This window comes from Plectropomus leopardus, chromosome 6, assembly GCF_008729295.1.
Source record: "Plectropomus leopardus isolate mb chromosome 6, YSFRI_Pleo_2.0, whole genome shotgun sequence".
NCBI classification, from domain to species: domain Eukaryota; kingdom Metazoa; phylum Chordata; class Actinopteri; order Perciformes; family Serranidae; genus Plectropomus; species Plectropomus leopardus.
This window is the reverse complement of record NC_056468.1, coordinates 26,407,507-26,430,375: the sequence shown is the minus strand read 5'-3', so window position 1 is coordinate 26,430,375 and position 22,869 is coordinate 26,407,507. Positions and strand designations below refer to the sequence as shown.

Below are 22,869 nucleotides of genomic sequence, written 5' to 3'. Positions count from 1 at the left end.
ACAAGCAAACCTGCCGTCTGCTGACAGTTTGTAACCGCCATGACCAGCCGACACTGCTTTGCTACGAGCTGACTGGCTGCTGAGACAAGTGAGGTGCCTCACATTGTAAAACAAGCTGCTGGCGACTTGACGAGCTGAGTTGCAGGTGACACCATCAGCCGGCTTGAGTCGAGCAGAGATGAACCAGTTCAAGCCGCTCCAACTCTTTCCTGCACATTCTAAAACGGTTTCGCCTCGTTACAAAACTTTGGTCTGAACTGGGCTTTATGATGTAATTCAACACAAAGAAATAGGTTGTTCCTCTGTTATTTAACCAGGGCCAGGTCACAGCGGCAGATGTCTTCTCCCAGCTCTCCCAAAGGCGTTTGGAGAATGTCGGGTCAAACCAGCACATTCTGCTTTTATAACAATACCTGTTCCTCCTTGGCACAGCCACAATATTGAAATTTTATTACTGGAATTTTCCTCTGTATCCTGCCATTATATTGTCATCAATATCATCCAGCAAAAAACTTTATAACATAATACATATAATTATCAGTTTGATGTGAAAAAGAGTGGATTAAACACCTTACCAGGGATAGTATTGTCCAAAATGAAGGCGACTGAGCCGCCGACAAACATGGCAGTAGTGAGGAGCACGTTCAACACTTGGTCAATCCCAACAATGCCTGAGGAAGACAAAGAGACGCTGATTAGTAACTTAGTAACTGACTTAAATATGTCTTTTGTTTTGTTCACATGGAATCACTCAGACAGCAGATGAACAACACCAAGACGGCACGGCAACAACAAAAAAAAGAAAAATGAAATGTGTGCGACAAGATGTTGCAATGGTGTGACGTATTGTAGTATAGTAAAAAAAAATGTATAAAGAATGGAAAAAAACACTACATAAAATTTTTGTGTTTTTTTAATTTTATGTAATTATTCTAGCAATGTCAGTGATTGTTCAGAGCTCCTGTCTTTTTACCTTGTGTGAAGGAGCTATGTAACATCCGATTGTAAATTCCATCAAGGAGGACAGCAAAAAGTTAAATATTCCAACTTTGAACGGTAATTTCGTCCAATGCTTTTGCCAGCATCACCTTATTTTAACATCCTGCTTTCATTCAGTTAAAATGATACTGTGTTTGCTGTCTCCTGCGTACGTAAATCCATGTGAACGCAGCATTGGTTTCAGTAACTTTGAATCTCTAACCGAATTATTTTCACTCACGCTTATGTACATACATACGCTTATGTGTGTATACATGTTGGGATCTCTCCCGTGCACTCACCGGTGACCAGCGGGTTCTGTTTGAGGTAGCTCGGCAGCATCAGGCCGAAGAAGATGGAGAAACCCAGAACAAAGAGGTTCCTGGAGGAGTTGAGGTCGACAAACTGCAGGTTGGAGAGTCCCACCGCTGTGATCATACCAAAAAGGGTGCAGAACAGAGCGCCCAGGACAGGGTCAGGCAGAGAGGCAAACAGGGCGCTGAATTTACCCACGAGCCCCAGCAGCAGCATCATGGCGGCTCCGTACTGGATCACACGTCTGCTGCCCACCTGGAGGACCAATCAGAGATCAGAGGGAGCGAAGGGAAAGCCAGCCAGTATTGAACAATTAAAAAAATAATACATCATTGATTATTAGGATGCTACACATTTACAGTTGAATAGTGCATCAGTAGATAAACTCAACAGCTGACTGAATATCATCAAATATTGTGACTGATGTTTCCTGCTCACACACGAGAGAAGTGTGTGCATCTCAAAGTTTGTTTATACCTCCAACTTAATAAAATGACACTTTTTTTTTTTTATTAAAGATATTTTTGGGAAATTGTCTGCACTATTTAAAATGAGAGAGAGAGAGGCCTTAGCTGGTCCTGAACCTGTGGTGTTGCGTTGAGAACTCTAAATAATATGGGCTCTCCCCTGTGAAATAATCATGCACGCAACAATGACACTTTGTAAAAACATCTATATCAGAAAGCTAGTGAAATTTAGTTTAACATACTTTAGGGCTGTATTATAAATGACTTTGTCTATTGGTCCATCTAAAAATGTCCCAACAAACAAAAAACAAATGCCCCAGACTTACTTATTCAATTTAAAAAAAAAAATGAAAACAGTGAAAAGAAGATAGGTTTTTAAGAGGTCACAAATCATAAAAACTTCTGATAATTGTTTCAGTCACATTTCATTTGCAAAAATATTAAAGAAGTTGCCATTCAGTTTTCTGCTGATTAACTATCAATGAAGCAACTTGCTGTCTCAGCTCTTGCTAAATTATTTGCACAATTAAACCATTATGGAAAAAGAAATAAAACCACTAAATCAAAGTGTGCAGAGAGGCTCATATAGCGAATCTACTGTAGTGTATCATAATTATCAGGTAAAACATATGTAATGTTACAAAAAAAAAGGCAGGATAAAGAAGAGAAATAAAATGAGTTCAGGTGTCGGTTACCTTCGTGATTCCCAGGACGCCTATATTTGGACTGGAAGAGGTGGAGCCATTTCCTGTCCCGAAAAGACCGTCCACCACACAGGAAATACCCTCAACAAATATCCCCCTACAGAGACGGAAAAAAACCCAAACCAATTTAAGTACCTTTCATATTCACAAAAAAACTGAAAACAGTGAAAAGAAGGACAGGAATAAAAAACTGGAGAAGAGTTACCTGTTAATGGCGTGGATGGGAGGTGGAGGAGCACACGAGAGACGAGCACAGGCGTAGTAATCTCCGATTGATTCGATGATGCTGGCCACCACCGCACTCATCATACCGATCACACCTGCAGCTGTTACAGTAGGAAAACCCCACTGGACTGCAGAGGCAAAAACACAGTGAGTCAGAACTAAGAAACAGCTGAACGTAACAGAAAATACAAAAAAAACAGACTTTTGTTTAGTTTTTAAGACAATGTTATACTTGAAGTTTAATTTCCAAATGTGTTCTGATGATGGCCAATTTCTCAGTAATATCTGTCTCTCCTCAAACTATTTCTACATTAATCTGTATTTAAAAAAAACATCCTACTGTATACAGTATTTGCTCATTTCTGTGTACTGTAGACATCATAGCTGCATTATTTTGTGCTGTACATTTTATAATGTTTTAACTATTTTGTGTATATCAAATTTACACCACTTCCTGCAAAAACAATAACTTTTTGAAACTTATTTTTTATCTTCATGGACTTTTGATCTGATTAGATGGTGAAATGCATTTCACTGTACAGGTACTTACTGTGTGCAAATACAAATATGATTATGAATCTAATCTGATCTTAAACTGTCAAAACACTGAGATCATTATTCCTCACTACCTGATCGTAGTGCAACTAAAACCCGTCCACGTGTTGGCCGCCTGCAAGCTGCGTCGCCCAGAGTTCATGGAGATTAGTCATAACATCAACAATCCCTTCAAACAGCCACACGTACACAGAACACACACACTTACATGGATATGGGATCTTAAACCACGGTGCAGCTACGAGGATTCCTTGACGTGCGTCTGTGCGGGCGTAGAAGCCGTACTTGTCGACCTCCGGCGGGAAAACGTCAGTCACAGTGAAAATGAAACACAGCAGCCATGACACCAGGATGGCCATGATGATCTGGGTGAAAAAGGAAACGCTCATCAGAGATTCTCACTGAATCTGTGATTGCTAATCACCTGTCCATCACCGTCAGCTTGTAGGTTGTCGTAGTTAACAGTACAATATCATAGTAGGATGTGTGTTTGGATCCCAGTTTGCAAAAGTTTGGTTTAAATAACAAAGGAGATCATAGTTTAGGTCAAATTTCTTCATTTCACCCTCACATTTCAGCTCTTGGTCAAACAAAAAGGGTGGAGGAGGTGTGGGTGGAGGTTAAACAGTCCTCCTGCTCTGTTAATTCCTGCATTATTCACAAAACCTCTCCCAGTTCTGATCCAATTTATTGTAAGCAGGGGTCCTACAGCTGAAGGCAAATGGGATTAAAGACTTTTTAAGACTTTTTTAATGCCTCTTGCAACTGAATTTAAGCCTAATTTTACAAAACAAAAATTAAAAAAAGCAAAAAACATGAACATGAGGAATTTTATCTAAAAATTTATAGTAACATAAAACATGACTTTATGGGGATATATGGAGACACATTTAATAATTATCATCTTTAATTTACCAATTGTTTAAAATGCCAATAGACTGCTGAGATGTTGATTTAAGACATTTTAACACCAGTAAGGGCCTTATTTTTAAATCACTGAATTCAATGGATTTTAAGACTTTTTAAGGATCCGCAGGCACCCTGTAAGGGATCAGATTAAATTCTTCCCATAACTATAAACTGCCCTCATAATTTGTTTCATTTGGAAATATGTTCAGGCCATTTTAACCTTTTAAAATGGCTTCAGGAGATTTTTGTTTGCACAGTCCTGTTTAAATCCACCTAAAATAAAACATGATATTTGGAGGTTTCATTCTTTTAGCGCGGGGGACTGCTTCTGTCTTCTAGGTCATCATGTTGTGCGCTCTTGATGATGTCATTACATTATTTACATGCAGTCCAAAACCACACAGTGATAAAACAATCAAAATGCTTTTGAACTCTTCTAAAAAAATGTATGTTAGAAATATATGTTTCTATATTAATAATAAAATGTGATGGGAAGCTATCTGAGGAGAAAGGTAAGGGTAACTTTCATGTGAATTTAAGAGTTTTTATTATTCTTTATATGACCAGCAGAGGGCAGGAAAAGCCTGATGTACACTGCACAGACACATGCAAAGGGAAAACCTCTTCACCTCCCAGAGAGAATGGTATTAGCTCTGTTTAATAATTTGCGACTTAGATGGGAGATCAGTTTGTGGTGGAAGCAGCGGGGCAGTTATAAAGAAACCAAAGTTAATTCGCTCAAAGGCAAAATATGAGAAGTGGAGACCAGACAGCTTGTGCAAAAGGCAAAAACCTGAGGCATGTATGTACTGTTATGAGAAGTTGTGTACTTACAGGAAACATTTTGAAGACCTGCAGCCTGTAGGACGTCCAGCCTTTCTTGGCTCTGTAGATCGGCAGAGGGAAGTGAACGTTTCTGGCATACTGAGAGAAAAGCAGCACCAAGAAGATTGTCCTGCAGACAGAAACAATCACCCTCAGTTTGATGGATCACAGTGTCTTATAATTATTTTCTTTATTGTTTATTCTCCCTCGAGAAAACTGATCCTGTGCGAACATGTTCCATTTCCTCCCATCTACGTCTGACTCTGACCCCAGAGGCCTCAAAGCCAATCAATTATCTTAACTGTCTGAAAAAAAAGAAAATCAGTGGCAATTACCGGCACATATCCTCTGTCCCTGAGGAGCGAGAGGAGGCGGTTTCCAGCTACAGTGTAAATAGCCGTGACACAGCAGGAACTGATGTCACACCACATGAATATCACAGCTCTGAAGTGCATCTTCCCCCATGAGTCACTCCTCTGTATCTTTACAGCCTTTAATGATACAGTATGCTTTTTCCTAAGGAAAAAAAGGCTTTCTTTATGTCCTTTTTATCTGCTCAATCTTGGGCTGCAAATATTTTCTGTGAAGGAGATCTAAAAGGTTCATTCAGCTTAAATCAGTTGAAGTGCATGAGCCACACGTGACCCTGTGAATAATCATCATCAAGTATTTCACTGCTGGAGAGATAGTCCTCTTATACAACCGAGAAATTGAAACTGGTGCTACATGACCAGAAAAAACTGAAAAAAGGGATGTGGTATTCGCCTTCGCTCAAGATGAAGAAAACCTACAACTACCAGAATGCACTGCACCGCACTGGACCAATAAACGCTCCGGCTTGTGGGTGACACGGGGTTCCCACACATTCTTTCACAATTAAAATTTTTGCTGCCATGTATTGATCTTCTAATTTTGGAGCTTGACTGTTCATTAGGAGCACCCCGTAAATATTAGTACCTTTCGTCATTCTTTGCACCACACTTTCAGAGTGCAGAGTGACTTCTGAGTGCAGACGGAGCAGCAGAACGCTACACGTAGCTAAACTTAACCCTTTTAAAACCTATTCTAAAGCTATTTAACCCTTTAAAACCAGAGCAAATTAGTTTCATTTCTTTTAAAAGCATGTGGAAAAAAGGCAATGACAAATCTGTTAGAAATGTATAATAAGAAGAAATAAATAGAAGCTGACAGAGCAAATGACTTCACTTTTAGTTACTTTTTCCTTATAAACAGAGAACAATGGTTCAGGGTGTCACTGTAGTAAAGATTTTTATTGACGTATAAACGTGAATTTCCTTCTGTAAAAGTGCGAACTTACAGCATGGCAATACCCCAGTGTTTTCCAGCCCTCTCTCCCGCAGCCTGGAAACCAGACAGACCGATAAGAGCCACGGTGGGGGTGATGGTCAGAGGTCCTATGTACTTCAGCAGGATCCCGGGGAGACCCAGCGCTCCGATACACACCTCCACCAGGGATGACACGATAATAGCCCCTTGGATCTGATGGGAAATAAAAATTGAAGAGTCAGAGAGAGTTCACTAATAAGGGATGGGTTTTTTTGGGGGGGGTGGACTATGGCTTTGAAAGTGAAACTACACACTTAGACACTCCTGCAGTTTCAAAATGATTCTCTTTAAACTGAGTCATGCTTATGAAGCACGGGTGCAGGCTCAGATGGATACAAAATGATGCTGACTGAAGCACCTTAAAGTAGATTTTAATTAAATGTTTAAATCTCAAATAACACACCCCGTTTCGCCTGAACTATATGGCACTCAGCTTGTGGTGCTCAAAGTGCCAAAAGAATACATTTAAAAACTGCATCAAACTGCTACTCCTCTGGTTACTTATTTCCATGAAAAAGAAAATTCCTCTTCTACCAACCAACATTTGTGATATCCAAATCACGTGAAATCAAATTAATGAATAAAAAATAAAAACTAGAAAAGTTTCCATCACAGTCGGAGCAGATGAGGTTACAGAATAGTAATCCTGTTTGTCTGGTCTTTATCAGTCTTTGTGTTCCTTGCATAGCTTTTTATCACATGCACGTCGCTCCCGCCCTCAGCCCATCCATGTCCCATTCAACAATGTAATTTGGTCTGATTGAGTTTAGTCTCATTCGCGGGTCACATAAAAAACAATTACTCAACTGGCTTACGCAAACGGAAAAGGTTAACACAAATTAACAGCTTCTGTCACGGAAAAAAAACCCTGCAGCCATTTAAAGACACTGACACTCCCATTTAGAAACTTGGAAGAAAAACTCTCCTGTTCAAACATGAGCCTAAAAAAACATCCATTATTTAACCATGATACATAACAAATTATAAATATACTGATAAAAAATCTAAATACACTGACTGTAACATTGAGAAATACATTGTATTGTGTACACATTTCTGTGTGGTTATATTTAATTTAAATTTAGTTTTCTTCTTGATTCTGTTACATACATATGTTGTTTAACTTGTAAAATATACATGTACAATAGATCGGATATGTTATATACACAGTACACATACTTACGCTGTGTAATTATTCTTATGTCTATCATATAGTGATATTTTGCCATATCTGCCTGTATATATATATAATATGTACGTGTCTTTATCCATATCCTTTATATTTTACCACTTACTGTGCAACAGTATTTATACATTTCTACTGTTACAGTAAAAATAATACATACCATGCACGTATTACAATTATTAGGAACAACCAGCAATTATGGATGTAACTGCTATTTTTATAAGTGACAGGTGTATAGAGATTACATATTGTTTTATCTAATTTGTATTTTTGTCATATGATTTATTCTTATTTAGCACTTGATCATCATTTTTTCTCTTGCTACTGACTCTTGAGTTGCTGTTCCTTTGAACTCTTTCTTTTCTCTTTCTTTGCCTCACCTCTCGTATCCTGGGGTGCCAGATGTGCTCTGTGTGAAGGAGCTCTGTGCTGTTGAACACGGGAACTTCTGGTGGTGAAAAAAAAAACCAACAATGAGGAAACGAGATTAGAAAGAGAATTTAAAAATATCACTGTGTGAATCATAACTCTGCAGGCTTTTATGCAGACAGCATTTGGAGTTGAGATCATAGCGTAAAAGACAGGAACGTCTGTCTGAATGAGTCTTTGAGAGACAGACGAGAGAAGTTACCTGTGGTGTTACACTTCCATTTGTCCAGTGACAGGATGGCTTTGGCTGGTGCGAGGAAGGCGAAAGCGCTAGCCTGGAACAAAGGCAACCTAAACACAAGAAAAGCACAACAGATGACATTATGACATTATTGGGGTGAATAATCACAGAAATGCACAACAAAAAAAGTGTTTTGATTTCGTAAAAAGCAAGGTGATTCTTTGCAACACTGTTGCAAACTGTTGCAGTACTCTAAATATATTTCTCGTATAAACATCAGGGCAAATTCCTTGTAAGTAAAAACCTAATACCCAAGTAAAAATCTACTTGGTAATGGAAACTTTCTAATTCAGTTTCAAGTCAATAATGTGGGATTCAGAGATCATACTTCTTGATAGCTCTTATTATGTGGACTGTGAGAACCCCTCTGGTCTTTTTGGGAGGATCTAAGGTCAGTGAAACACAGGGTGAGTTATTGAGATCAGTCATGTTATTGCTGGCACAGATTTCGCTCCGTCTTTTCTTTCTCTTCCACTCAAACCATTGGTACCATTCAAACTTAAATAAACTCATAAACAAGTAACAAGTTTTTATGATGGCTGACCTTAAATTAGAACTGTAATTGGCTGTCATGACAATGGAGGGATATGAAAAGATCTGATCTGACGTCATATGAGTGGAAACACAAAAGACAGAAATAACAAAGGTGTGAATGACCCGAAACAGGAGGACTTTTATTTTTTCAAGAAAGGGGAAGTGAACAAAGTCAGAGCTAGAAGTATCATCTGTGAGTGTTACTGGTGCACTGAGCCAACTAAATCTGTGCCACAAAAAACATACACCCTGATGACATGACAAAGATCAGATTGGAAATGACACAGTGTTTGCTTCAAAAAAAAATATTTGTGGTTTAGAGACAGTATGCGGACATTAGTATTTAACCAACACTCCTACATATTATATGTGTGTCATCATGTTGCTTTGTACAGCTGCTTGTTTCCAATGTGTGCACAAGGACAAATCAATAGAAATGTTAACAAAAAAGACACTCTGAACTTGAGACTAGCACAAAAGTTTAAAAGATTTAGGCTTGAGACCTCAAGAAAAATAGTTTGATTTTCAAAATAACAAACAACAAGCAGGCAACATAAATCAGTAATTTCTCCGTTCCAATATTGGTACTTCAGTAAACTCTAACTTTCCACCTGCTACTCTCCATAACACTCAAGTTTAACCCTAAAGATACTAAGGCATCTATGCAGATGCTGCTTTATTCTGGAGTGCACAAATATATTTGTAGCAATGTAAAATGACATACTTTACTTTCTTAAAAGACTTTAGTCATTTGGAGCAAACAATCTCTTCCAATCTATAACACAGTGTTATGCACATGGACGGAAACCGAATAAAAGGTTCCAATTGAGAACCGGTTCCAAACTTTCCATCCATAGGAATCCTATACCTCAGAGTTTATTAATGCCATTACTCGATGCAGGTATGTCTTTTCAACAGCAGTGTATTGAAAAACAATGACATCATGTTGCTTACATTCCAGAAATGCCATGAATTCAACTCTCTACACTTGAGTGCTACTGCTTTTCAACCGAGCAGCATGTCTGTATAAATATCCTGTTATAATACACTTTCTTCTTTAACTAAGAAATACGGAATGACAACAAATGCTGTACAAATATTCTCACATTCATCCATTTTAGATGAGGAATAAAAACAGATGGTTGATGCTAAAATCTTGTGTGGGTTTGCTGTTTTACACACAGAAAATGATCTGGTATCCATAAAGGAATCTATGAAGAAACATACAGATAAGAAGTATTAATGATGGCACTGGTATCAATAAAATCATACCAGTTCCCATGCCGAGTTATGCAGTATGAAATCAGTGCATGGTTATGCTTAGACTGCTACCAATCTGCTCAAACACTGTGGGTCAAACATTTGCTTCAAGCTTTCAAACTGCATCTGCTAAAAGAATATTGTGCTCGGCTGCAAATATCAGACCCATCAAATAAAAACAGCACTTAACCTCCAGCCAGGACAGCTTACACTGAACAGATGTAATTTACCAGTCGGTAGAAATAAAGGACAATAAAGACGGACTTCAACTATTAATTATGGAAGTAGTTGTGTGTCTTTTTCAGCAAACAAAGGTATATAAGTAGGAAGAGGCTGTAAATAAATAAATAAAACTGTAGAAATAAAGAATCAAATTTAAAATAAAAGCAAGGCTACACTGAATCATATCAAATTTTATAAATGTCTGCAGGTGACAGCTGTTCACACAAGCAGGATACACAGTGAGACACACACAGACGCACGTTCACTTCACCTTTCCTGGAAAAGCATTTGGGTTTTTTTTTTGGATCGACCTCACTTGGCACCGTGACTCATCACACAGACTGCTTTCTCTCCTCCCTCCACCCACTTCTTTCTATCCTTCAAGAAAATTCTGCAAAACTCTTGACTTGTGACTGATCGCTTGTGATCAGATTGAAATGCTAAATATGCAAGTAATCTTGCAGTATCCATCAGCTCATAAAAAATGTACATGCTAAAAATAAAATGTCCACTGTCATCCTCCAGCATGCAAACCAAGTTTCTCAATGAATAGAAAGCTACTGTGTGTGTCACCTCAGCTCAGCACTTCCTTTGAAAAGAGAGTGGGCTGTTGGTGTGACAAGAATGCCACTCCTGTTGAAGCCAAAACGCTGCTGTGTCTTTGTTTGTGTCAGAAAGTGAGGAAGAACTGAATAAGAGGTGAAGAGATAGACGACATTTTGACTTGAGAGCCTTCGCTCCCTCTCCCGGGAGAATGCACTGAACCGAAAATGTCCCTGCTGTTTGCCATAATGAGTCAAATATTAGGTGTATTCTTAAGCTATTTTCTACTGACAAATGTTTGCTGAAAATTTGTCCATATAACGCATCACAATTTAAAGTTCTCTAACTGTGTTTAACCATATTACTTGGGTAACCCTTGCAGCTGCTATATATATATATATATTATATGTGTGTGTGTGTGTGTGTGTATATATATATATATATATATATAAATAAAAGGGACACACCTCCAATTTTACACATAAATATAAGGTTTCTCATCATGATAAGTGCTACTCAGCCTGTGAAAACTAAAGCTCTGTGGGCCTGATAGTGACTTCTGGGTAATCTCAGACTGAGAAAGCCTGTGTGGGGATTTAAAGACATGGGTTTTTAAGTTGCATTATGAAAACAGTAGGATCCTGCCTTTTAGGTGCTTGAACCATGCTGTTAGAGATAAAAGTCATTAGATCTTGACCTTTTTTTGAGCAATTTACCCCATTTCCGTGGCTTTATTTGAGCAGTTTAAAATAGGTAGGCATCTATAGCAATGAAGTGCTTTGCCCAACGACTGGCATTGTAGCCAAAATGTAGCATTGAATATGACATGAAATGTGTCTACACTTACAGCAGACCCAAAGTGTTGACGTCATCTGGCGTCAATTCTGGCAGTCTGTTGAGCGGCCTTTTGGGTGTCTTGATGCTCATTACTCTTCAGTCTGGCCGAACAGGATGCTTCTTCCATGTTGCCAACATCAAATGTTTTGGTGCAGAGCAAACATCTGCCTGTCTCTTTGGTCATCCATAGTATTTGTTCTTCAGAAGCCATACGTTATTAAATAGGTCCTCCCAGGCACATCTGCACATGCCTGCACAACTGCTATCTGCACATTATCTAATCTGGCCCCCCATTTAAAAACATTTGGACACCCTGTCTGTGGTGGAGGTAACAGTTAACAAAACAGTTTTCTCTGCAGGTAGTGACCAAACTAACCTGCTATAAATGAGCAGAGCTGCCGTACTGACATGAGAACAAACAAATACCTGGGACCAGTGAAGCCCATCAGTATCAAAAATGATCTGAATGACGCACTGGACAATCTGTGCTCTGTTGACTTTGGCATGTACCCAAAAAATTCTGCTTCCGGACTTATACTGTATTTAATCCTTATTGGGACACTGGGAAAGTACCCAATCAAAGCCTGAGGGTAAACAAGGTCGCTGACTCCTGATCTGACCCCAAAGCAGAGAAATGTGTGAGCAAAATAAAAGTCATGTTGAGTTTTGTAAGAGGCCTGCCGAATTTGTTTATCCTCATCTGTTTGTCTCAGCTGTTTCTAAGACATTTTTTCATTTCACAGTAAATCAAGGATCCTCATGAGGAATACAAACGTTACGATGAAACTACAAATATCCACACAAGTAATTAACAGGGTTCCCACACATGGAAAAAATTTCACTTTTCCATGACTTTTCAAGGACCCATAATAACCCCCCCCACACACACACACACTTTCCAGCGTTTTTCGGACATATCAAACTCTATTAAAACATAATTTCAGCCAGCTGAAGTTTTATAGCAGTTTTATAGTTCAAACCTGAATTAATCACTTGTGTTAAAGTTCTTCTTCAAAAGGTTTCCACTTTTTTTACCTCAAAAAGTTTCTCTGAGCATCCTACTGAATGTTTGAGTAAAAATAAATTTAAAAAAAAGACAGATAGGACAATGTTTGCAAACTATTTCCATCGAGGCATCAGTCATGGACATGGAGTATGTGTCAAAAAGAACAGCGAGTATCTGTGTCTGTCTGGGTTTGTGTCTGAATGAGGTGATTTGGCAGAAGTGGCCGCTGAGGGAGCAATAATGACACACTCAGAAATCTGCCATGACATGATGGAAATGGTTCATTACAAAAACGGGAAAAGAGTCAGAGTTAACCTCCCTGAACTGCCCCTCTTTTATGAAAGAAAAACAACACCTCATGCCAACATGACCTGGCTTTCATTAAAACACAAATCCAAGAGATGGGATAATATCCAGGCAACAGGTAATATCTCATGTCAGTTGTTGTTTTATTGGTGAGGGATGGGACTGATATAACCCTCAGAGTGGAATCAGGTGGACTGAATCATATTATGTACGCTTGAGAGCATTAAACAAAGGTAGGGGTGAACCAGAGAGATCAACAGATTTCAGATACTGGATCAAGACGTGTGAAGAACGAGGGCGGCTCGAGGGCAGGCTGTGGACTGTGAGAGGAACAAGAGGAGGAGGAGGTGGAAGGAGAAATATGTGTAATCAGTCCCTGTGGTGACATGAGAAAAAAGATATGAATGTATTTTCAAAACAGAGCAGGTGCCTGCGTTTAAAAGAATTTAAAAAGTCTGGGAGAAACTGGGTCAAAAGAACACACGTGTTGCTGAAAGCAGGGGACTTCCCTCTAGGTTAGCAGACAGCCAACAAAGACACGGCTGTGTGTTTCATAGCCTGTCCAAAAGTGATGCAATAGTTGAACTACATGTAGGTCACTCCTCTGGTCCGCACTGAAACGCCACGTCTTTAGTTTCTGGAATCTCCTCATTCTCTGTTCTGTTGTCTCAATTTCTGGAAAGTTTACTGTCCACTCTGCAGTCTAAAGTTAAGTATATTTCTGTTTTTGCCAGTCCGGTCAGATGTACCAACTTTTTAACTGTATGCGAACTGGCTGAACCAACATTTGTCATAACGGCACAGTCTGGAAAATCAAAAAGTAGCCTAACAGAAATGGTGTCACAGCGCTGAAGCCAGTTTGTGTTGCATTAGTAATAAGTAATATGACTGAGTGATTTACATAATATTTTGTTTGTTGATGAGCCGTGTGCAAGTTACTGCTGAGCTGAGCACCAGCAACATGAAGAGCAAATTTCAGTAGAGATGGCGCATGTTCTGTTTGTTCACGGGAATATTAATGTGTTTTTTGGGATGAGACGGGACACTATAAAGTCAGTTTTTCAAGAAAAAATAACACTGCACCCATTTGACAAAATTTTGTATTTGAAGTGAATGAAAGAGGTGTCCTAACTGGCCGGACGTCCTGTTTGTATTATTCCTGTCACTTGATTTGAAAGTACCACAACAGGAACAGTTTACTCTTGAAGTTCAAAAAGGAATTATCAACATGAAACCTCATTGAGCTACAAAAACCTCAGAAAGATGGCAGCTGGCTGGTGGGAGATTGCCTGGAGGCTGAAAGTTTCTGGTAAATGACCATCGCTAATGACAACCTACTTGCTGTTTCATATTGTAATGCAGCATGTCATTCCATGTAAATATTACAATATAAAAGGTGTGTTTACTGTGTAAAAGGTCCAAACATAAGAAGACAGCGAGTACTTTCTAATCATCTTTTAAGTAACTACATCTCAAGTCTGATCTTGAGTGCTGATATTTGCATGGTTTATTTATATGATGAAACAAAAGTGCATATTTAAGGATTTAATGTTAATGAAGAGGTCCAATGTTTGAGGATGCCACGTGACAATTGGACGCTCGCTTGCAGTTGGGACTCTGTGTAATTATGTTCATCTTGTGGAGCAGTTGCTGAGTCAAGTGCAACATCTACTGGTAAAATTTGGTGTACTGGTCCGGTATTTTGCATAATATCAAACCAGTCTAAAAATGTTTAGAGCGGCCTAACACTCCTTTTGTAACATGAATGAAAACTTGAAACTTGAAAGCGTCATTAACTCATCACACATTGATAGAATATATGCATTAAAGTAAACTTTGACAGAATAAACCCCCTTAAAATATTAAGAGGAATTACGTATCTCTGCTTAATGTATCTGTGAGATCTTTTTAAATTTCAATACAAATTTGAAATTAAAACTGACTCTGGGGAACCTACCATGACAATAAGAAGGGACATGTGAGCCTCTACTTAAGCCGTGCGAACACACTTTAACACACTTCAGAGCGACATGAAGAGGAAGGATGGAGAAAGAGGAACTTAACGTCCACAACGACCCTTGTCTTTAAGTAGTACTTAAGAGATGACAGGGCGAAGGAAGAGGAGGGGGAGGTGAGGAAGTGACAGACTGAACACGATGTACGACTTACAGAACAGCTGCAGTTTGGTGTTTGTGTGTAGACATGAGTCTTCTAGGGGTTTTTTTCCGGAAATCATTTCCATAAGTCTGTGTGAGAGTGTTTTGTGTGTACCTGCAGCCCAGCGTGGTCTGCAGCAGCGTGGTGATCCCCACACAGAAGAAGATGGTCCCAATGAGCTGACTGGTGGCCCACTGATCAAAGCCGACGCACATCGCCTCGGCGAGGAGGAACGGCACGGCGATAGTTCCACTGAAACATGTCAGGTAGTGCTGCAAAGACAAAAAAATTATAAATATATAAATAAATAAAAAAAATAAAAAACAACCCAGAGTCACTGTGTATATGTGTGTCCATTGTTAGACATGAGTTTGATGACACAGACTGTAAACACAGAAATACCACAGTTACAATCTATTAGGAAGTTCCCTCAATTTGATCATCATCATAAACCTTTTTTTCTTTAGGATTACCATCTTCTATGAAAACTTTGCTCTCTTGGGACAAAAAAAAAAAAAAAAAAAAAAAAAAAAAAAAAAACAATACCCAGATGTGAATGAAATTTGGTAATTTGGTATAGCGTTTTAGAAGAGGCAGCCATTAAACCACATTATATTTTGACTTAAAACTTCAATCTTGATGAAAATAAGTTATTTTAACCCTTTGTTTTAAACTGAATCAGAAGAAGAAAAAAAACAAAACCTGCTACAGAGTTCCTTTTCATTACATTTGGTACACAGGTGGAAAACATGATCTCATAATCATGCCTGAAAAACTCTCCTGAACGAATTGTGTAACTGAAAACAAATTTACTGCCCAGGGCACATTTACCAGGTCTGCGTGTTCATGAGAAATTTGACAATGTTTCACATTATTATAAAATCACCTGCTAATAATAACAGCCACTCAACAGTGGGACTCATCTACATTCTCTTTACATGATTCATCCCTGTACCGGTCTGTATTATTGCTAGAACAATCATGTGTGGAAAAACCACTCCCACATTATTTCACCTGGCCTAACTGCTACACGTGAGAGTGGAAACCCCTGAATCTCAAGTTAGTTAGTCTCACATGCAATTTTCCTTTGATTAGTTTGACTCACTTAATAGTTTAGGAATTAAGCTGTACATATGGTGGCTTTGATTTTATATTTTCTGTATAAGTAGAGTTTCTTTTGATCTAATTAGATTTTTATTAGAAATTTGAAGCACAATGATGCTAAGGAATATCATGTCATAAAAAATCCCAGAGGGTAAAAGCATTATGTTTACCCACTAATTTCCCAGAGCTGTCTTCGATGGAGACAAAAGCCATGCATAGAAACACACAAAACATTGCAAAAAAAAAATAAAAATACACTGTAAACTGAGTCACCCCCCTTGCAACTCCACACCCATGGTTCAAATTTCCCTTTCTCAAAGGTGAAGAAAGGCATCCCTCCCCACGAATCCTTCCTACTTTTTGTTTTAAGAAGTGCTTTTGTTTGGCTTTGTTTAACATGCAGGGACAGGTTGTTCTATTGCTGTTTTACCTTTAACAAGAAGAAAACACCATCACATAATACCTGCTCTTATGTTAAGTTGGCTTTCAGCCATGTCAGTTTCATAGTTCATATATTCTAGGGCCCTTTTGTGAATGATATCAAACATACGGGTAAATTTTAGTATTTTTACTCAATCTTAAACAGATAATAATCCGACAGGCTTTATTTCTACAGGTTTTAATACTCACTAAGTCTCAAATCTTTGCATCAAAGTCCCAAGTCAAGACCAACAAGTCCCAAGTCCTAAACTTTTAGTTTCAAGTCACAAACAAGTCATAATGCGCTCTTCACCACATGTAATGCCATTGTAACAACAGTGGAATAAGACTGGCTAAACATTAGCTCTCGAACTATGTTAATATTAGTCTTGACTTAATGTTTTTTGTGCAATTTCAAATGTCAAGATCTTTTTTGTCAACCACTACTTAGTTTTTGGATGCAAACAAAATTATCTTTAGTATCTTTTTTTCCAACTGGCACTCAGTGACATAACGTTATATCTTCATGGTTCTCCTCTCAACTTGTTTAGATGCTGTCGGACTGGTTCATACAAAGTGAATCTGGGGAATTGAGTGTCGACGCTCTGAATTGGCACACTTTTAAAATAACATACATTTTAATATTTGTGCTTGGGGGAAGGCAATGAGTATTTTAAAGTTGAAAGGCTCAAGTCCAAGTGAAGTCACAAGTCATTGGTGTTTAAGTTCAAGTTGAGCTGCAAGTCTTTTTTGATTTTGTCAAGTCGAGTCTTAAGTCATTACATTTGTGACTCCAGTCTGACTTGTGTCCAAGTCATGTAATAAGTCCACACATCTGGTTTATTTATTATTATTAAAATATATGGTATTTAAGCGTAATGTTCATTTCTTTTCTCATGACAAACAACTCTTCACTCATCAGTCTTTTCTAGTCTGTCCTGACAAACAGGCCGTTAATGTGATTGGTAATCCTGGAGCCAGAATTTTCTGAGCTGTATTAAGCCCCAGTATTCTACAATATACAATATTTGATGCTAATTTGTATCCAGATGTACTCTTACTTCTAAAATTGTATTTTCCTCGAATATTACAAAATCCAAAACACATTTGAAGGACTGTGAAGCCATAGTAGGTCTCTGTGCTCAGTCCTTTCATTTATTTCCCAGAAATATATATAAAAGGTGTTTGTAAAAGGGCTCAACAGATTATCCACCTGGCCGATTAATGGGGCCAGTGTATCTGCATTTTATCTGAATGATCGCCGGTAAAATGAATTAAGGAAAAAGTGCAAAGAAAGTGTTGGCATGGGAGGAACTTTTACTATATGAAACCTAAAAAATGCATATCAGTTTCAAATGATGGTTTTCGGTGTCATTAACTACTAATAATCTGTATCAGCCCTGAGAAACCAATATTGGTCGACTGCTAAAAGATGTTCTTAGTAATGACTACAAAACAAAAGTCCAGACGCAAACTCATTGTGGTCACAAAGTGAGAACATAAGCCCACAGAACCACCTACATGATGACCTCTGTAAGCACAATCCTATTTTTGTTTCTAGCGTCAAGTTGCATAATGAAGGTTTTGGACGGTCTGATGAAAAATACTGCACTGAGATGACAAGTACAACCACTGTGATGATGTGACACACACTGATTATACAGGACCTGTGTACATGCATGTCTTGCAGGTCTCATGTTGAGATATCTCCAGTTTAAAGACAAAGTACTGATGACACACACTGTCAACCATGACACATAACAGTTCAGTATGTAGTTTTACCTGTAAGCCCAAGAACACACACAGATACCAGGGTGGGGTGTCTTCAATAGTGTAGATCATATCCATTCTCCGTGCATCTGTACTATCTGTGCTGTCCAACGTCTCAGACATTGAGCTCTAAACACACAAAGAAACAAAAAGAATGAATATCCTTATCAGGTTTACTTTGTCCTGTTCACTTCACTTTGTGTAAAGTGCAAAATAATGCTTCTGCTGAAATATTTTTATGTGAAAGTTCAGGAAAATAACAGCCAGATCACACTGATCTCGTCAAATGTTGATGTGAGAACAGCACGTCTAAGCGGATATGAGAAAGGCTGGAATTTCATGAATGATAACAAAAAAGAACAAAAAAAACAGAGACTGTGTGAAAGAGAACCAAACACATGACTTCAGTCTCTCTGAAAAAAAAAACGCACAGTCACAGTGACAATAAGAAAGGAGGGAAGATAACATGGTGATGTGTTTGGGTGAATTAGTACTTTATTTATGCTAACTGCAGAGTAAATGAGTTTGTGTTTCACTGCTGAAAATACAAAGAACCAGGGATGTGGTAAAACTAGTAAAGCTGACTGAGCTTGCAAATCCTTTTACTTAAAGAGTCAGGCATCTCTCATGGCCAGAACTATATGCTTATTTTATTAATTCACATTATTAATCATAATAATTAGTGAAAATGTAATTAATATTGGATGTGGAATTTGCTAAAAAGGGTCAACATATGAACACGTTAAATATAACTGATCAATAATGATGGATTTTGCTTCAAGATGTTTATAGTATAAATTGCTTTGTATAAAATACAAAATTAGATAAGTGAGAAAAAGAAAAAGGAAAAACAAAACAACAAAAACGACAACAATTTAAGTTCTAAACGTGAAAGTCATAATAGACAGAACATAAAAAATCAAAACCAGTTTTAAGTCATGAGAGCATTTTGGTGCTTTACACTGATATAAACAGCCGTTTCTGATGGGGAGCTGAAGCCATTATATCACCTTCTTCAAAGCCAGACTCCATTGAGAAAAACAGTAATCAAACTTAGCTAAAGACAGGAGCTGCTGGTCTGCTGCTGCCTCTATCAGTTTCTTTGTTTGTGTTATTGTGTGACTTTGGCTTTAAACAGTTATTTCAGATTCACAGAAGTCACACAATAACACAGACTAACTAACTGATCGAAGCAGCGGTAGACCAGTAATTCCAGCACTCAGCGAGCTAAAATTACTGTTTTTGTCAACGGAGTCTGAAGGCTTTGATGAGAGCATAGTGAGAAACTGAAGCTGTAAGTGGTTTCCCCGTCAGAAAGGGCTGTTTGATTGAAAGGTAAGGCAGTTTAAATATTCTCAGTATAGTGTAGTCTTTAACTTATTTACTTTTTTAGGTAGGGCAATTTTACGGGGCTAAAATGTGTTTGGTTGCTGATCCCCGTCCACAGCAGGACATTGCTTGGCTTCCATGTCGATACTGCTGCCTGCTTCTCCAAATGGGGCTGTGCTGACTGACTACTGGACATCTAATAAAGGTAAAACACGGACTATGGATAAGTACCCCACTTCAAAAAATTGTACTATCCCTTTAGGATGTTCAGCTTAGAAACTTGGATGTCATTTTTTTATTCTCTTGAACTTAACAACAAAAATACACAAAGAAAACCAAACAAGATACAACTACACACAAACCCCTAACCTGATACACCCACGACAAACAAATAAAATACAGACAACAAGCAGAAAAAAAGGCTGCCAGGGTAGGTAATCAACACGAGGGACTCACATGCAGCAGCATTAAATTAAGTGCTTTTTTAGTCTAACTGATAACAGCCTCACTGTTTACTGCTTACTCTCATCGCAGCCGTATCAAACTATTACAATCAGTTATTGATAAAGCAAACTGACTGTTTCAGACCGCTGCGTCTTCACACTAAAAGCATTCATCTGGAAAAACACTGCTTTTATTGTGAAGCAGCTGCTGGGACCGCAAAGTGTCAACACTGACTGCAATCATCTATGAATAATGCATCTACAAAAACAAGACAGTGGATGAGTTTTACATTTTTCTATGAGTAATGAAAGATGAAGGAGCAGCCACAGTGAGCTCTGTGCTCTGATCTCAACTAAAACAACATGTGTTTGCTTATTTGAACGGTAAACACACACACCAGTTGTTGTTCTGTTGCATGTCTGACAGAGTAGCTGTTCAAGTGCGTGTAAACTGTAGTATTAAACCACAGGTGTTGTTACTACGGTAACCACGACTTATAAATTCACTAGGACTGAAATCTGAAGGATTACATCTTTGAGAATGTCGGGGAAAGGTGAAGGAGCGAAAGAAAAGTCCTTGAAACTTTGATTGCGAGTGATTATGAGTAAGCTTTCTGCACCATGTGACCATGTATCAGTCTGCTTAATACAGGCTTATTCGGGAGTAAAATAGCACTTTTGATGACTAATAACGACACGTGAGGATTGTTTGTTTCACTTCTCCGTTTTTCCTCTGTGGTTACCTTTTCTGCTCCTTGATTATCTTTAGTGTAGATAGCCATCAGTTCTGTGTTCTCAGTATCCTGGTCTCCACTGGCACCGCCCACGCCATTCACCACCACCTAAACACACAAACACACACATTATTAATATCTCTCTCCTTTCATAAAGAAAAGGGCAATCTTAATCACAGTTTGCCAAAGCAACATTGACCCAACCAACTGATAGAGGAGAACGCTCACAGTGTTGACACATTGTTGGCCGTCTGACAAGACCATATGAAAAGACAGGTGAGATGCACAAGTCGCAATCTTCATGTAAGTGTGTGCGATGCCGTTTCGAGAAAGCAACAGAAATGTTAAATCAAACAGAAATGGAACTGTCCCTCCTGGCTCCCTTGCAGTCAAGATGGCCGCAAAGACAACAAAAACAGAGATTTATTCATGTTGTATCATGCCTGACTTTAGTGGATCATAACATATTGGGTATAGAATTAATCTGCAGATGCTCTGGTTCAAAATGAGACCAAACATTTCTCTGTATGTCAGTTTTTTAAACACAACTAAGGCCTAAATGTATCCTGCAGCCTCTACTGGCTGGTTAAGAAGAGTTAGGAGTCGGTGGTTAATGATGGTATAAAACAGTCAATAGAGGTTTTCAGCAATTGTAAATCACTGCAACCACAAGAGATCCTTGAGCATAGAGTCATAAATGTGAGCACAAAATATGAGGCTGATTGTTCAAGTAGTAGCAGCAAGATTGACTGTTGACAGAAAGAGGTTCTCACATGGCCAAATCCATGATCCCCTCCAGGCGTGTGAAGAGACACATTGTGAAGAGGACTAAAAGCTTACATTTGAAGATGATATAGTTTTGGATGTTTCCATGTTTGAGGGACAAGATGCAAAGAGACTAAAGTGTGTAAAGACGCTCATCCATTAACTGCCAGCAATCCCTCTTGACTGTGTTGTTACAGAGTCCTTTTTACAGCCTAGTTTTTACTGTTCAGCCCTGCAATCCCTTCTGAGAAAAACCTCTGCATGCCGACTGCCCCAGATTTAACACTGGACAGTAGAGTCTGTGCATGTATCGAAGGAATTTCTAAAACGTTGGAAAAGAATGTCTAAAAGTTGAGGCTTTTACACAGAAACAAACACACAAACAAAAGGAAACTTTAAGCTCCAATCACCCCCCCCCTCCCAACCTTGTGTTGTTCTGAACGGCTCCAGAAAACGACACAAAAGAAGCCTTGAGATTGTTCTAACAAACGGGACAGAGGTTATCTGAAGCCAGGCTTCATGGTCACCGCCGCAGCTCTGTGGAAAGTTTTATTCTGTGGCTGCCTGCGTCCCGACCTTAAAATCTGCTCACTCCAGGCTGACAATTCTGTCTGATTTCAGGCAAATTCAGTGGATGGAGTGAGTGGACTCAGTACCTGCATGAACTGAACTGATTTCATTGAAACTTGGATGCTTTGGAAACAAGCTGTAATTACAACACTGACAGTATAAACTCACCAAGTTAATATGTTAAATGTGTTATCAAAAAGTTGCCGATTAGTTTTTCTTTAATTTCATACTTTTTAATCCAATAATTTACAGGATTTTTGTTCTTGATTTTGTTTTTTTTAAACACATCGTACTGTATGTAATGTGTCTTTAAAGACCTTTGAAACTATTAGCAGCATTAGCATCATTCACAGTTATGTTTTTTTGGATAACAGATGAATTTAGGTTTGCTGGCTTTTTAGCTCCATTTTGATTTCTACCAACTCCTGAGGGAAATATCTGGCTCTTCATCTGCTCAACTGTTTTCATCAGCTGGTTGCCAACTTTGTCAGTTTGCCAAATTGTTCTGAGCAGGTGTCAGGTGCAGGTTTATTAGAGCTTATTACTGAAAAATATAAAGCTGTTGAGAGTGGTGATACTGAACCAAAACCGTGAAATTGGAAAACTAAAACTATGGGCTGGTAGTGAAAATCTTATATTATGATGGCCCTATTCCACACTAAACAGTCATTTGAGTCATTTTGAATAT

The 22,869-nt window shown here is 38.5% G+C and overlaps 1 protein-coding gene across 2 annotated transcripts in view; it reads right to left on the bottom strand.

The window, feature by feature from the left end:
• The window catches only part of slc23a2 (solute carrier family 23 member 2), a 52,183-nt gene that overhangs the window by 7,495 nt on the left and 21,819 nt on the right, over positions 1–22,869 (bottom strand). For both annotated transcript variants that reach the window (XM_042487448.1, XM_042487449.1), the window contains exons 3-14: positions 20,856–20,954; positions 18,353–18,469; positions 15,161–15,318; positions 8,143–8,231; positions 7,892–7,959; positions 6,297–6,478; positions 4,988–5,108; positions 3,453–3,609; positions 2,670–2,817; positions 2,456–2,561; positions 1,281–1,548; positions 576–671 (exon numbers count right to left, since the gene is read on the bottom strand). In XM_042487448.1, the coding sequence (XP_042343382.1) occupies positions 576–671; positions 1,281–1,548; positions 2,456–2,561; positions 2,670–2,817; positions 3,453–3,609; positions 4,988–5,108; positions 6,297–6,478; positions 7,892–7,959; positions 8,143–8,231; positions 15,161–15,318; positions 18,353–18,469; positions 20,856–20,954 (1,609 nt within the window). The remainder of the gene's footprint in view (positions 1–575; positions 672–1,280; positions 1,549–2,455; positions 2,562–2,669; positions 2,818–3,452; positions 3,610–4,987; positions 5,109–6,296; positions 6,479–7,891; positions 7,960–8,142; positions 8,232–15,160; positions 15,319–18,352; positions 18,470–20,855; positions 20,955–22,869) is intronic.